Raw genomic sequence first — 16,989 nt, 5'->3', positions numbered from 1 at the left:
GTACCTACCTAATTCAGTTAATTAGGTACTTCAATTAATGTACCTTCTTCAATTAATTAACAGTATTGACTAACATTAAGTGTTTTCAATATAGATTTTCTAAATGCTTTACATGTATTATGTCATTTTATCAGAAGAACTGACATGTGATCAGTAGATGAATGATTGTATAAATTATCATATTTATATGATACGATATGATCTACTCACTGTAAGCATATCAACAAGATGGCATTTGGATTTAGAATTTATTGTTTATATCTAAATTGTCAATTTCAAATGTAAGTTAAAATTGTAGATTTAACTTGGAGTAAAAACTTAAGCAATTTAAATATTGAAATTATAACAAGTGGATTAATACATGTTTATTTTTAAAATAAAATACAATAATGTTTATAATCGCTCTTTCATACAATTAAATTTTAAATAATTATATTAGGAAATAGATTGAGAACTAATAGGAATGTTAATATTTAACTATCAAAAAAGAAAGCTTAGGGGCACCTTGGTGGCTCAGTTGATTAAGCCTCCAACTCTTGGTTTCAGCCTGAATCATGCTGTCATGGTTCATGGGATTGAGCACCACGTCAGGCTCTGTGCTGACAGTGACAGTGTGGAGGATGCTTTGGATTCTCTCCCTCTCTCTCTCTCTCTCTCTCACTCTCGCTCCCTCTCTCTGCCCTCACCAACTCACACTTGATCATTTGCGTGCTCTCTCAAAATAAATAAATAAACATGAAAACAATTTAAAGAAAGCTTAATAATTAGGACATCCCAGAAATTCCTTCTATGATGACAGTTTTTTACTTGAGCCTCAGCTTTCTATGAAAATTGCTCGTTATTTAGCTACAATGTGTATTTGGTCCACCTGTTAATTATCATGGTCATCTTGACTGTTGGAGGACAGTACTATTGCCTGGAACCTTTCCAACTCTTTTAGATAACTATAAACAAAAATGTTAAAGATATGGCAGAGGAATTTAAAACTAAGACTCTAGAGTTATAATGACAAGAAATACCTGAAATCTTTTTTTTTTTTTTTTTAATCTATGCCATCAGTGGTACTGTCCATCCATTGCTAAGTGAATACACTAGTCAGAATAACTACAGTCTTTGGGAAAAGTAGGGAGCTAGATAGGTTGATCTGTAGCTAATAATAACTTGCCTATATAACTTGCCTATATCAGAAATGTTCACCAAGGAGGTTCTCTTTGAACAAGTATTATAGATACAGCAGTGAAGAAGCCAGTCTTGCTCCTCGGGAGTTCATGATCAGAGGAGGAGACAGACATTTAAAGAAATAATTATGACTAAATAAGATAATGTTATTTTGTGGTTGAAACAAAATTAAATTCTGTTATTTTAATGGTAAACCATTTCAGTAGTTAGGAGACATTCTTTTCAAGTGCTTTCTTTCCTATTAAGAAGTATTATCTAAAATAAGGTATCATGAAAGATACCATTTTGATGCTTAACCACCTATCATTAGTGGTAACTAACATTAAAGGTAACTATTGCCACAAATTTCTTTGGGAGCTGAAGTCTGACTGCTTACCTAAATTCTAGTAATAGAGAATTTGTGAAGTTTAAACTTTTCCAGTTTTTGCCGTTACCATTCGCAATTGGTAATTCAAACAGATGCCTTTAACATACGTCTTTAATTGGTTTTATTGATTATTGTATAGAATAATTCTGAACGGGTATTTTTAATGTTTCCTTTGACCCAAATGAAGAATCTCCAAATTATTATTATAACCTGTTATCTGAGGGCCAAGGGAGTAACTTTATAAGCTTATGCAGTAATACTTGACTCTTTGTTTTCAATAGGAATATGATGAAGAATGGGCTAAGAAAATTCAGAGTGAGAAGTTCCGCTGGCATAACTCCCAGTGGCTAGAGATGGTAGAGAGCCGTCAGATGGATGAGAGTGAGCAGTACTTGTATGGTGATGATCGAATTGAGCCGTATATCCATGAAGGAGATATTCTCGAAAGACCTGACCTTTTCTATAACTCCGGTAAGACGGTAACCAAGGCAAAATTAAACAGTTTGTGTGCTATAAATAGGGATTTTGGTCTACCAGCCTTGCTCATTCCCAAGCTTTGGAAGCACTTCTTATGATATATAAATAGACTTCTCCGAATGATTTCAGAAGTACCATCCATACACACCATACAAACCTATTAACTCACCATTATTTTTTTCCAGTTAGTCTTGGATGTGCTCTCCAGAAAAAAAGGTTGTACCTAGGAAAATTAATTACTCTTAGTTTATTGCTTTCTACAATGTATAACTTAAAATGACATCCTCAAGGTTGCTGACCTCTGTTGAAAATGTAATATTTTTTCTCTATCCTGCATTCATTTAAATATGTAACTTAACTAATTTATGTTTTGTTTTCTAACATATTTCATTTGCACAGTCTCATTTTGCCATGGGTTTGCTTTAGTCTTGAACTAATAAACTCTGCTTGGTTGGGAAGATTTAGATACCTTACAGTAATATTTTTTTTTCCTTTGAACTCTGCTAGTGTTTTCAGGGTAAAATTTAATTTTTACATAAATCATGCATATATTATAACTTTGTTGATTCTGCTATACTGCCTTTTTCCAAGGATGAGTTTGGCACAAAGACTGGTAAGTTCTTGCATATTCTGGTTTTTGAAGTGTTGCACTGTGGCCAATATTAATATTACTTCATTGAAGTCATTTAGTTGAGAGGAAGAAAGGATTTCTAATTAAGATCTGTAGCAGATTGGATATAAAAAGCATCAAAGTAATTATGTCTGATTGGTGGCTTTTTCCCCCTGCTATGTATTCATTCACACTTTACTTTCATAATTTTGTTTTGTGCAGATTGCCCATAAACTATATTATTTTTATATTTGATATAGATACTAGAAGCTTGTAAAATTGATACTTTACTTTAAAAGTTAAATGAATTTCTTCCTAACCAAACTCTACAGTAGTTATGAAATACTGCTTTGTGTTTTAAACCAGATGGAGTAGATCATTAATTTCAGCCAACCAGAATGTCTTAGTTCAGTAATAGCAAGCAGCTGTTCCTTACATATTCAGATATTCATGAAGTGAAATGATGTAAAATATATATGATATAAATTTTTTTGTTAACAGGAATCAGAATGTTTTGGAATCAGGTTTCTTGCTTTGAAGATTGATAGCTAGTTTTCAGTGTGAATCGATTACTAGTTTCCACAACTGAAACCACCTCAGTATTCAACTTTGTTTTAGTATAATTAGAACTTCAGGACAAATTTCTAAAAAATTATACTATATTCCCAAAATTGATTCATTTACATTAACCTCTTAAAATGAAAATCATAAACATTTTTCTGAGGTGTTTTATAATTAAAATGTACAACTTCTGCTTTTGTGGGAGCTCTGAATTATATATATATATTTTATGTATCAAAGTTTAGAAATAGCCACAGCTGATGGAAAAAAAACAAATTTAAGCATATGAGAAGTGGAATATTATCATTAGATATCCTCATGGTTGTTTTTTAAATCCCTGTAGCCTGATGACATGGTAGACATTTGATAAGGGCGATTACATTGCTGTGAGTTTAAAGATAAAGATCTCAGATCAAGCCACCTGTATTATTTTAGTCCATTATTTTACCTAGTTCATTTTCCATGAATAGTTCAACTAAATGAGTCTTTGTGCGCTCGCTCTCTCACTCTCTTGCTCTCTCTCTCTCTCTCTCTCTCTCTCTCGATATGTGTCATTAAAATTTAGATAATACCAGCCTCTTGTCTTTTATTGTGTGTGGTTGTATCTTCAGAAACATCAGGTAAATTTGTAAAACTGCAGATTCATTTGAATGCTTGAGCCATCTTATTTAAGTCTTTGGTCTCCATGGAACTGTAGGAGGTTTCCGATAAAAGCAGCCTTAGTAGCTTTTAGCCACAGAGGTTAAGCTAAATCACCTGTGATTCCCTGGGTCTTGTCTCTCACTTTAAGATGAAATAGCATTTGCTGCTTCCTAGTCATTAGTATCGCCTTCTATATTTTCAAACTATTAAATATGTCAAAATATGTGTTTCTCTCTTGCTTTTATTTTTTTTAAAGGATCTTGCTGTTGTCCTATGAAAATAGGAATCTAGTATCTCCTTTAGTTACAGTATTTTTTTCTTTCGAGTCTAAAATTATTGTGATTATAGTCGCTGAGTAATTTCCTCTTCCATCATGAAAATGCTGCTTTTTGCTGAAAGCAAATTTACCCACAGAGAAAGTATTATTTATAAAGCTGAATCACTACTACATATTTCTAAATGACTTTTTACTTTGTTTTTATTGTTTATCAGTTTGCTGAATCTTATTCTTAGCATTTAATATGTGGATATATTTCTGTAATGTGAAGTTCACAGTACTTTGTTTCTATCTCAGGATTATTGTAAAGCCATAGTTTTATAATAATAGTTCATACTACTAGTTTATACAAACTATTTTCATAGCTTTTGTGATATCTCTTATCAGGTATAGCCCAATAAGTTATGGTTTATTTTAGTCATTTCTTTTTCTCATTCTCTTCATTACTGATACCTATTTTCTGCCACACAGCCACAATTTCATTTTTGCCTAGTTCACTAAGGAGCCCAATGTTATGTTTTCTCTTGACTTAAAAAAATAAAGTTTATTTTAGTAACAATATGTAAGCAGATATTGAGGTTTTGTATTTTTTACCTTTCTTCACAATGTCTATAAGTCAGTTTTTTAACTGACTTTCAAAAATCAGAAAGTTCATAAATTACCTGTGCTAACAATAAATGTGCTTAGATCTCATCTTTGTTCCAGTACCTACTCCATTTTACTCATAGTCCTATTATCATCATTACTAGGAGCACCTCAGAAAGGTGTGTTGTATAACTGTGGTCTAAAAGGTTTCATATAATTTAATAACCTAAATGGGTATAATGCTCTACAGCTTACAAAGTGCTCTGGTGTAGATCATCTCGGTCTTCTGTTTGTTCTCTGGTAGTTTAAATGTTACCTGAAATTCTTTGGCTCCTTATTGCTATCTTTGAATCAGTGTTAGAGTAGGAGCTTTGGAAGGGCACTCTTAGATTTATCTGGACTTGGAGTCAAGAATATACGATTCCTTTTTATCTTTTCTATAAAAGAATTAATTTGGAATGCAGAATGCTGAGAAACAAATAGGGTAGCTCCAAACTACCAAAGTTCCAACTTCCAAAGAAGTTGAGGTGTTTGAGTTGAGGATTTTATTTATTTAGGGTGTAATTTAATTTTTATTCCTCATTCTAGTAAAGAAAGGTTGCCCGTATTATCAGAGCTGCCTAAATTTTGTTAAGGCATTAAAGGGCACAAATAGAAGCTATAGTTTACTGAATGAATTGCTGTGCCCTAGAATTCTTAGAAATTAATTTCAGAGGTATAAATTTACTGTTTCGTACTTACATAATGTCATGTTTATTATATCATCCTTATTGTATTCTGGGTTTATAAAATTGCTGACTGATCTTTAAACTCAGACATTTTTAGTTTGATCTCTATTTGATGAGCTCCCAGTTTGTAGTCTCCTGTATTCCATTTAGCCTTTTGCTACTCTTTTTTCCCTTTGAAGACAGTGGGAGCTCCGGGTCAAAATGAAGATGTTGAGAAATTGACAACAGTTTTTCATTTAATTTCTTCTTCTTAATCTGGCTTACTTCATTAGGTCATGTAGTATAAACTTTTAAAATTTAATTCCAGTATCTTATTGTTTGTATTTATTTTCTGGATGTTAGAATCTTTTATTCTACTGGCAGGCTGAATATCTTTGTATTCATTTTCAAAGTGTGATATGTATTTTATCTTGGCATTTTACTTAGCTATGTTCCTCTGAAATTGGCAGGTTTCTTAAACCTTGATCTTCAGTTATTTGTTTTTAATTTAACAGAGGAATTTGTTGATTTTTGTGATCTTAACCTTGTTAATTTTGGCCATGCTCCTGAGAAGTCTTCAATCCAGATAAAATTGTTTTTTTAACTGGTTAACTGTCAATCTGTTGTGTCTTGGTGTTTTCCATAATTTCATTTTTTTATAACTTTTTGTGTTTAACTGGTCTTTTGATTTATTAACATTTAGAGGACAGAGAAACTGGACTAAATATTAGATACTTTTAAGCTACCTCTTAAGCATTTAAAATTTACTAAAGCAATAAGAGAAATACCAAAGATATTAACACTTCAACAATTATGTAATAATACAAATCTTTAATTTGTGAATGTAACAAATGGGTATATGTAACAAGTAAGTATACTTGTCATATGGAAGTACAAATCAGCTCACTCATTCATTTGCCGACACTATTACTTAATTCTGCCATTCACTTGATTTGTAGTAACTTTACTCTTCAAACAGATTTTGTCATTTAATTGCTACCTATCTTTCAAGACTCAAATCAGTTATACTGCTTCCTCCCTCCTCTCCAAGTAAGATTTTCTAACCCGTGCAGAACACAGTAATCTCTCTTTAGCTTCCTCTGCCTCCAGCACTTTCAGTACATACATTCATTCCTGTTGTATATAATTTATTAGTGAAATGTGTTATTTAATTGCATCTTAAGTGTTTGTCTTACATTTCACTTAATCTAAAATTCTTAAAAACAGAAACTGCAATTTTTTGTATTTCCCACAGAACCTAGTAAAGTGTTTTATGCAACTGGTAGGTGTAAAATGATCATCTGGTGACTAAACAATTTTGCTTACTATGTGCCAGGTTTATAAACAATGTTGTGAGTGTGACCTGGCCAATATTTATCTATAGGTCACTTAACAACCCAGAATACTTTCAGAAAAGGAAACTTTAAAAAGTCTGAGCCCTTTTCAGATAATTATTAGAAAGCCATATACTGAAATATATTTGTTCTATGCCTATGATAGTCCTGACGCCATCACTTAGAACTTTTTTCCTCAAATTCTTTTCTTATTCTTAACTTATTCATCATTCTATCAATAGTACGTTATCTTATTGCTTAGACTGGAGCAAATAAGAAAGTAGTATCACTCTAAAATCAACAAGAAGTAATAACAAAGACTTAGATATAGGAAAAGAAGCACTTTATAAGCAAAGAAAAAACTCAAAAACTAAAAACTAAAAAACTACTAAAACTAATGAATGAGTACAGTAAGGTTGTAGACACAAGATCATTATACAAAAAACAATTGTACTTCTTTTTTTAAAAAAAAGGTTTATCTTGGGGCGCCTGGGTGGCGCAGTCGGTTAAGCGTCCGACTTCAGCCAGGTCACGAGCTCGCGGTCCGTGAGTTCGAGCCCCACATCAGGCTCTGGGCTGATGGCTCAGAGCCTGGATCCTGTTTCCGATTCTGTGTCTCCCTCTCTCTCTGCCCCTCCCCCGTTCATGCTCTGTCTCTCTCTGTCCCAAAAATAAATAAAAAAACGTTGAAAAAAAAATTTTTTAAATAAAAATACAAAAAGGCTTATCTTGAGAGGGGGAGGGGAAGGGCAGAGAGAGAGGGAGAAAGAGAGAATCCCAAGCAGGCTCCACACTGCCAGTGCAGAGCCCGATGCAGGGCTCGAACTTGATCACTAACGCTGAGATCATTACCTGAGCCAAAATCAAGAACTTAACCAAAATCAAGAGCTTAACTGACCAAGCCACCCTGGTACCCCTGACACCAGGCTATTTAATGTCTCCTTGTCTGTATTCATTTTGTTTCTCTTAGCCTGGACCATCCTTACTGTCCATACTACCTTACCTCACCCCTTATCTTTTTTCTTTTTTCTCCAAAAACTATTAAGTCCCTTGAAGACAGAGATTGTCTTATTTATCTCCGTGCTAGTATTGTACTACCACATAGTAAATGCTCAAGAAATGTTCAGTTGTGCTGCGTTGTGAGCACTTAAGTGTATATGGTCTTTTGCTCATATTTCCAGCGAGAGCAGCATGTCGTGCTAACATTTCTCTTTCCAGATTAAACATATAGGTTATTTTCTTCTGTTGCTTGATAGAATAGTTTCCTTCTTATTCCCTACAGATATGTTTCACTGGTTACCAATTTTCCTTCTTTCTAGATGGATTAATTGCCTCTGAAGGAGCCATAAGTCCAGATTTCTTCAATGATTATCACCTTCAAAATGGAGATGTAGTTGGGCAGCACTCATTTCCTGGCAGGTAAATAGTCATCCAAGAAAAATCTAATATATGGTGCTTCCCTTGTTTTTGAAAGGCTAGAAATCTCTTCACTCCCCATTTCTCTATCTTTTTTCATTAAAGAGGAAAAAGTCCTCAATATTTTCAAGAACATGCTTGTTTTATTTTGAATTAACTTATGAAGTCACATATTTTATATTTAAAAAATGGAGATGGCAGATCTGAAAATAAAAATGCTTCATCACTTTGGAAAATACAGGCTGTCCATTGAAATACTTTTGCCAAATTAATGAACTCGGATTGTTTCCCTAAGTGCTCCCCAAAGCCAGTAAAATACAAGAACACGATTCATGTATTTTAATAATTATTCAAACATCACTTCAAAAGCTGATTAAAGACTCTTCTTCCCTGCATGGCATTCAAGTAAAATATTTAAGAAATATATGGCATGCCAGTGTTGTTTTACAATTATAATAAAGATTTCCCTGGCAAATATCCTACTTCATTACTGGTATCATAGATTTTTCAGATGTTATCAGAAAGTAGGTACATTATTTTCTCCTTCCTATCATTCCTAGAGATGCAATAGTTTGTTGAAATTTCACATTACACTGGTTTGATGAATGTTTGGGGTCTTGTTTAAATTATTGATTTAATTTCCTCTTCTAAAATTCTACTTTTCATTAATATCAATTATTTTCTCTTTGAAGGATGTGTTTAATGTATTTTTTTACGTGAAAGAATGCAGTTGTGACCAATATGTTATGATTTTTAATGATCACGTATAGTAAGCCATTTTAATCAAATAATTATTACTGCAAGCAATATTGATCATCTGTGTGTAATCTATTTTATGAATATTCATCATATTTACTTTAACCTGCACAGCAATGTTTTAAAGCAAGTATTATTATAGCCATTTTACAATTGAAGAAATCAAGGCTCTAATATTTTAGCTTAAATGACCAACTATCACAGGTAGGGTGGCAGAGGAAAAATTTGAACTCCAGTCTATATGTCTCAAAGCTTATATTCTTTCTGGTAGAACATGATGCCTAATTTGGAAGAAAACACAGCATACTATAGTGACTTTTAAGTGTGTGTGTGTGTGTGTGTGTGTGTGTGTGTGTGTGTGTGTTTAACCACAACTCATATTAAGCAATACATTTTATATTGCAACTTAGTGTACACATACAGATTTGTTTATATATGTGTGTGTATATATATACATATATATACACATATATTAATATATACACACACATACATATATATATTTGTTTATATACGTATATATACCTATGCCTGTAAGTAAGACAAAAATTTTTAATGATAGTAAGAAGGAATTCTGTTTTATCCTATTCTATTTCATTTGTCAAATGCAGATTGCAACCAACTATGTGATTTCACAGCTCATTGATGGTTGTGACCCAAAGTTTAAAAGCATGGTGGAAAAACATAGGAGTATTACATGAAATGTGATATAACATTGTATACAGTTCAGTATTCTGTAGTGGATTTTAAATAAATAATATCACTTCAGAAATAGTTTCATTGGTGACTGGATTGTCATGGTAGGAAACTCCTTGCCTTAGGACATAAAAGTTAAACATATTTAAACATCAGAAAGCATACGGCTTTTGATTGCTTCTGAGGTTTCTGTCTATATTAGCTATAATTATTTCAATAGAGGCTCTGTTTAATCATTGTAACTACTATACTCGATCACGTGACAATTCACTGTAAAAATGTTTTCTGAAACATAATTGGAAAAGGAAGAAATTATTTGGGTATATAATCCTAATTATTTATATTGAAGATTTTTGCCGATAGCATCACAAGATTAATTATGCTGGCATATTTGTTTCACTGTGGCACATATGTGTTTCACTATTTTGTTCACTATGAACAAAAACATTATTTTGGTATCTCCTGCAGATATTGCCAGTCTAAAGAAAGCAGACTGATATTACTCATACATTACTTATTTCAGAAAGACTTGCTTTCATTTTTTTTTACATAATTATATGATTAAGAACCTGAACACTTTTCATTAAAATTGAGCAGTCAAAACAGTGAACTTTCTGTGCTCAATTCAGCAAAATCTCTCATTTCTGGTTTTCAAAAATGGTCATTTTATAAAACAATGAAAATTTCTTGAGAGATGGTGGTACGCAGTGAATAAATTATACACTGTTCAAAGATTTCAGGATTTTATTCCTCAATTCTGTTAGTAACTTTTTTAAAACATGACTTCAGGGAATCCTCTTACCTTTGTACCTTCAGTTCTTTTTCAAGGGCAAAAATATTTAAGTAGCTTCTTTTACATCATAAAAGACACAACACAGTAATGTTGGCTTAAAGGATTAGCTAACAAAACTTACTGTAGACTCTTTTTTCAAATCAAAAGAGTGAACTACTTATTTATTATAATCATTTTGACTTGAGAATTGTTTGACCTGTAAAAAGAACTTCTCCTGAGAAAGTTAAGTCTTTCATCTCTTGTCTTTTGTAATTTTTTAGGCCTTAAATCACATAACTGTATCATTTTCTCTTTTTATTTCCAGAAGAAATAATTTACAATGAATTTCCTCAGTTTTTTAATAGGTAATAGATCAAATAAAAAGGGACTCAGTTGTATCAGCAGAGATACAGAGAAAGTATACAATATAGCCAAATACCCATAGTTGCTTTTTATTTTATTGACCTGCTCTGGAATCATTTACTTTGTTTTATTCAATCATTTTTGGTTGGTTAGGATTCTATCTTAATAGGATTCGTAGGCTCTTCTTTGATAGTAACAAACCATGCATCTTAACTCTGGCTTACTTTTTAATTCTACAGAGATTTAAGTATTTTAAAGTGCTACATAATTATTCACATATTTTGGCATAATTTTGCTGCATAATGTCCCAGATGTGAAATTTTAAACTAATGGCTACTTTCAGCTTCTGATATCCAATAGGTAAATTTAAAGCCTATTAGATCAAATAACATTGACTTACAATACTACTTTTGAAACTTTTTACTTTAACAAAATAGGAATATTTTAAACAAAATAGGAATTTTTTTTAAAAAATGTTAACAGAAACTATTGGACTCTTGTTCTTCATCACCATTGGAAAGATTCTTGAGAATATGCAGACTTAATGGGCAACATGAAGAATTTGGGTTAACTATGAAAGTGTAATGTCTTGATTGATTTCTGAATGAGAGGAAACGTTACCTATTGGGGGGGGGGGGTCCCTTTAAATCAGGGAAGTTGTCCAGATGACTTACAAATTCTTTCCCTGTTGTTCTTTATCACATGTGTTTGATAAATAAGCACTGTCAAGTTACCTGGAAGAAGAATTGTTTTTTAAGTTTATTTATTTTGAGAGAGAGAGAGAGAGAGAGCAGGAGAAGGGCAGGGAGAGAGGGAGAGAGAGAATCCCAAGCAGGCTTCATGCTGTCAGCGCAGAGTCCTGTGTGGGGCTTGAACTCACAAACCGTGAGATCATGACCTGAGCCGAAATCAAGAGTTGGATGTTTACCCAACTGAGCCACCCAGGCACCCCTGGAAGAAGAATTTCTTTACAGTTAATATAAAAAAATGTGAATTTTTATCTTTATTATTGTTTTTAATGGTTTGAGAACATGAAGCAAAAGCATACTCTTCAACCAGTATTCGTGGCTTCTCAGTCTTTGTGGTTTTATATGTTTGTTTCAGTGGGTTCAGGTAAAGTACATGATCCCAAGTTCCTGAAAGACAAAGAATACGTTTCTAATTTGTATGATGCAAAGTTTTTATTTTTTAATTGTTCAAAGAAAAATTCTTCCCTTTATTCCTAAAGTGACAAAGTTTAGTAATAGGACAAATCTGTTAAAATGGGGACACTGAGCCAGATTTAGAAAATCGTTTAAACCATTTAAATCGGTATTTTTCTTAAAATCCAAGTCAGGAGGTCCTTCTTAACCTGAATGCCTACATTTTTGTAATATAGCAAGGCAGTTTAATTGGAAACAGTGAAAATTGTTAAACTCATCTATCCTGTTCTACAGGGGAGACTGAATGTTTGATAAAATAGATACTGGCAGTTGGACAGCAAATCCTGGGTTTTAGACATGTGTCACTATCAGTTTGAACCTTTTGGCGCCAGAATTTCCCAACACTTGGAGGTGATGCAAAATACATTAGGGCTCTCAGGTTAGCTATAGAGTTGCCAATCCCAGAGGGTTAGATGTAAATCTTCCCCCCAAACACATCTGAACTGGTGTTAGAAAGTAAAGTGGAACTTGCTATTGAAGCTAATTAAAAATAATAGGAGTAGGACTAGCTTTTTCCCCCCTTCTATACAATATATCCGTACCATATTTTTGGACCGTTTTTTTTTTATTATAACTCTTACTTTTCAAGACTAACAAGAACCTCATGTTGAGTATTTTTAAACTGCTTCCAGCTTTTACAAATCAGGTTTTGTTGCAGTAAAAATGGTCCATTTTTCTTTTATAGGAATCCAATTTTCATAAACTGGAAAAAAAATTGCAGAGACTGCTTAGGTTTCCTTGGGGCTTTGAAAAATATTTTTCAGGCCTGGAGTTCTTCTTTGTGGTTGGCACACTGATGTCATTGACTGACCATTTCACTGGAGTCAAAGCTATTATCTGAGCATCTGATTCTCACACTTTCATTTTCTGTACATATTTTATGTAGCCTGCCTCTTTTTCTCCCCTTCTTAGCATACTTTGACATTAACTTTCTGTTCATTATATGTATTATATATTATACATACACATTTTTTTATTCTGTTCTAATTTATTTTTTTCAAACATTAAATCACAGTTGGAATGGCAGTTGCACTTTAAAATCCTCCTGAATAGAACTGACAAATTATTTTCTCAATATATAAAAAAAGATCTTTTATCCACGGTTTTAAATGTATAACTTTTTCCTGAGACAAGGACTCTACATGTGAAAATTAGGCTAATTTCTTTAGTTCTAAGGCCAGTATGCTCAGCCATTCAGCCAGTTTTTTCATTTGAAAAGAGTAACCTCAAAATGACATGTTCTCAATCTAAAAGGCATTGTGTGGTGTTCACAGAACTACATATTACGCTTAGAACTGAATATCATGAGATTATTTCAAAGCAGTTATTCAAAGGAGAAATCAAATTATTGTCTTTGTTACAACCCTTCACTTGGCTAGTCAGGAAGTTCTTTTCTATTGAGAGGAATGTAAATATGCCTATAAAAATTGATATCAATTTTGAATGATAACCCAAACTCTTCCATTCTAATAAAGTTTTAGTGATCTTCATTATTGAGTAAGTAGTATAGAAAGTATATGGAAGGATCAAAAGAAAATGAAAAGAACCTCCTAGAAGTAGTTCCTTTGATAGACATTGAGACCATCCATTTGTTCAGCAGTATTTTAGGAACTAAATGAATTGGTATATACTTACGAAATCTTTTAAAGATAATCATTAACTAAAATACTGCTTTATTTAGTGTGTTATTAAATTTTTATCAAAAATTATTATAGCTTGGGGCACCTGGGTGGCTCAGTTGATTGAGTTTCCAACTTCCACTCAGGTTGTGATCTCACAGTTCGTGAGTTCTAGCCCTGCATCGGGCTCTGTGCTGACAGCTCAGAGCCTGGAGACTGCTTCGGATTGTGTGTGTGTGTGTGTGTGTGTGTGTGTGTGTGTGTGTGTGTCTTTCTCTCTCTCTCTCTCTCTCTCTCTCTCTCTCAAAAATAAATAAGCATTAAAAATGAACTTTAAAAAAATTATTATAGATTATTATTTATAGATTTCTTTTCCTATCAATTTTGCCCAGAGGAGAACTTTTATGAGAAGCCTTTAAAAAAACTCCTGACTTTAGTAATTTTTTCCAGATATGGTGGTTACAAAATAAAGCAACCAAATTCCATTTTCACCTATCAATTGCCAAAAATTTTTTAATACTAATTCTCACACATAGAAGCAAAGAAGTACTCTGATACACCTCTGTGGGAATTTAAATGGATAAAACCTTTGTGGAATGCATTTGGTAATCAAGAACAAGATCCTTACATTGTTCACTTCCTTTAGCTCTGTGATTTCATTTCTAACAATTTATCCTTAATCAATAAAAAAATAAACACTAGATAAATGAACTGTTAAAAAAAATAAGTGATTGGGGTGCCTGGGGGGCTGTCAGTTAAGCATCTGACTTTGTCTCAGGTCAGGATCAATCTCGTGGTTTGTGGGTTCGAGCCCTGTGTCAGGCTCTGTGGTGTCAGCTCAGAGCCTGGAGCCTGCTTCAGATTCTGTGTCCCCCTCTCTTTCTCTCTCTCTCTCTCTCTCTCTCTCAAAAGTAAATAAACATTAAAAAAAAATCCTTTTAAAGTGAGTGTGTGTCAAAGAAAATAAATACACTGAGTTTAGTGAGTGTAGTGTACACCTATCTAATTGTGGAGTGAATGTTATTTTTAGCAGCTGCTTTTGTGTCACATGATATTATCCATATATTAGATTATATTACTCCAGGGTTCTGATTTAAGAGCATAAATATGAAGGGGGCGCCTGGGTGGCTGTCGGTTAAGCGTCCGACTTCCGCTCAGGTCATGGTCTCATAGATTGTGGGTTTGAGCCCCGCATCGGGCTCTGTGCTGATGGCTCGGAGCCTGGAGCCTGTGTCAGATTCTCTGTCTCCCTCTCTCTCTGCCCCTCTCCTGTTCGTGCTCTGTTTCTCTCTCTCTCAAAAACAAACAAACATTAAAAATTTTTTAAAAAGCATAAAGGTCAAAATAGGTAAAAGCAGATCCATTTAGCAATAGATAATCACTTTACATTAAATTCTCCACTTTTTAAAGAATTGACCACAGAGAACTTTTCATTTGGTTTTTCCTTATAGAAAATTCTGTTTAAAAAAAATGTTATTTACCTATAATGTTTTGGTAGCAAAGAAGTGAGTATACTACTGCCACATCTATGATTTCTAGCAGTGAAAGTTGACGGTATTTTTGGAGTATTTGGTCGTTCTATTTATATTCAGTTGCATGTATAAAACATGACAATAGACTCACTGATTTAATCTTAATATGTAAACATATTTTCATTTTAAGACAAGCCTATTATTAAAGAATGTATAACATTAAAAAACAAAAACTTACTAAATGCTTTGTATATACAAGGCACTATTATACCTTTTATCGACTCTGTTCTTGGCATACACATTTGTATAGGTCCCTAATATTTGTTCTTAGCTGTATCTAGTTTGAGATATTTGCAAGAGTTGCTTCTCAGTTTAAATGCAATTATGTTAAATCATAATTAAAACAGTTAGAGGAGAACTTCTTTATAGAAGCCAGTGGGGTTGGGTAACAGACAATATTCTATTTAGTTTTGAAAGTTGCTCTGTTTCAGGGTGTATTATTTGGTCTAAAAATATCTAGATCTGTGCAAATTTTTATTATAATTGTATTAAGTTACCCAAATAGCATTGTTTTTAATATATGTAAGCATGTATTTCAAGATTGGTAATCAGTGCTATACCTAGTCATTTTAAGTTCTTCCTCCTTTCACCAATATTAACCAAACAGAAATGTATGGTAAAATTTCTTAAACCATTTATAAGAAATAACACTATGTGACAGGTAAAATTATATCTAAGGTAATGAAATTTTACTCTTAAGCTTGTGGAATGGTGAAAACAGGAGAACACAAGATGCAATAGCTGTGTAACACAGTTCTGATGGGAACGTTAAGTCAATGCAAATAAGTGACTTTTACACTATGAGACTCGGGCTGTAACATAATTTGTATTACACTAAATTGCACTTTTCTTTTTAAATACATAGCCATTCTGCCAGTATATTTTTTTATTTCAGGAGGTGACATGTCTTAGGAGCCTTCTAAAAGTTTCAAGGAAAAATGTTTAAGGCTTTTTTTTTTTTTTTTTGGTCTAAATCAGAGTGTACAAAAAATAGTAACTTGCACTTATGTATATATCATCATGTATTTCATTTGATCATCGATAGTGTGTGAAGTAGATAAGGGAAAGGGTAGTCCTGTCTCTATTTTAACAAAAGTAGAAATGAAGGCTTAGAGATTTTTAAGGGAGTAGTCCAAAATAGTGAAGCCTTTACTATTATACCAGTATGGCCTCCAAAAGGCAGGCAGATTTATTAGTCTAACAGTGAACTGTGCTTTATAGTATCTTAGAGTAAATGTTATTAAAATTCAGAGTAAGATATGTAGTTTCTGCTGTGCAGCACAACATTGTTTACCTACTTTGCTTTCATATATTTCACATAGTTTGTTGCAAACTGATGCTTCAGATTGCTTGGAGGCAAGTTGCTAAAAATGTATGAACACATTAAGTAATTAATTACTTAAGTAAGTAATTAACAGTGAACTAATAAGTAATTTAACTACTGTTAAATTCTCTTAAGTACTTCTTAGTTCATTAAGTTCTCCACAGAATAAAGAAAAATAAAAACAAAACAAAATAAAAGTTCTCCACAGAATCCAATCACATAAAAAATGAGGATGAAATGAGCAAAATAATCTGTCTCTAAGGGTTAATATCTCGTGCAAATCATTTATTTAGCTAATTAATGTACATGTTTATATACATGATGCTGTTGTTTTGTACCTATATATGAATCCTCATATGTTGGTCTTAATTGTCTTATTTGTTTAGACATTTTATAGAGACAACAGTCTTCCTAGCCTTAAACAAAGGCTTATTCTGCTGCTGGGACACTAATGATTTGCATTTCCCAAGGAGAATTGAATTAGGTTTTATTAGTAAATTGGGCCTATAACTTTTAAGGCCAGATTTTTATTAGATTATCACACATCAGCATTAGCAAATTGTAAACTTT

General features: G+C 32.8%; 1 protein-coding gene across 2 annotated transcripts in view; it reads left to right on the top strand.

Annotated features, from left to right (window-relative positions):
* Positions 1-16,989, top strand: part of KIFAP3 (kinesin associated protein 3) — a 174,797-nt gene that overhangs the window by 135,860 nt on the left and 21,948 nt on the right. For both annotated transcript variants that reach the window (XM_043568731.1, XM_043568733.1), the window contains 2 exons: positions 1,828-2,017; positions 8,059-8,158. In XM_043568731.1, coding sequence (XP_043424666.1) covers positions 1,828-2,017; positions 8,059-8,158 — 290 coding nt within the window. The remainder of the gene's footprint in view (positions 1-1,827; positions 2,018-8,058; positions 8,159-16,989) is intronic.

Source organism: Prionailurus bengalensis, chromosome E4, assembly GCF_016509475.1.
Source record: "Prionailurus bengalensis isolate Pbe53 chromosome E4, Fcat_Pben_1.1_paternal_pri, whole genome shotgun sequence".
In the NCBI taxonomy this organism is placed as follows: domain Eukaryota; kingdom Metazoa; phylum Chordata; class Mammalia; order Carnivora; family Felidae; genus Prionailurus; species Prionailurus bengalensis.
The sequence above is the reverse complement of the archived record's forward strand: the minus strand, read 5'-3'. Positions and strand labels throughout refer to the sequence as shown.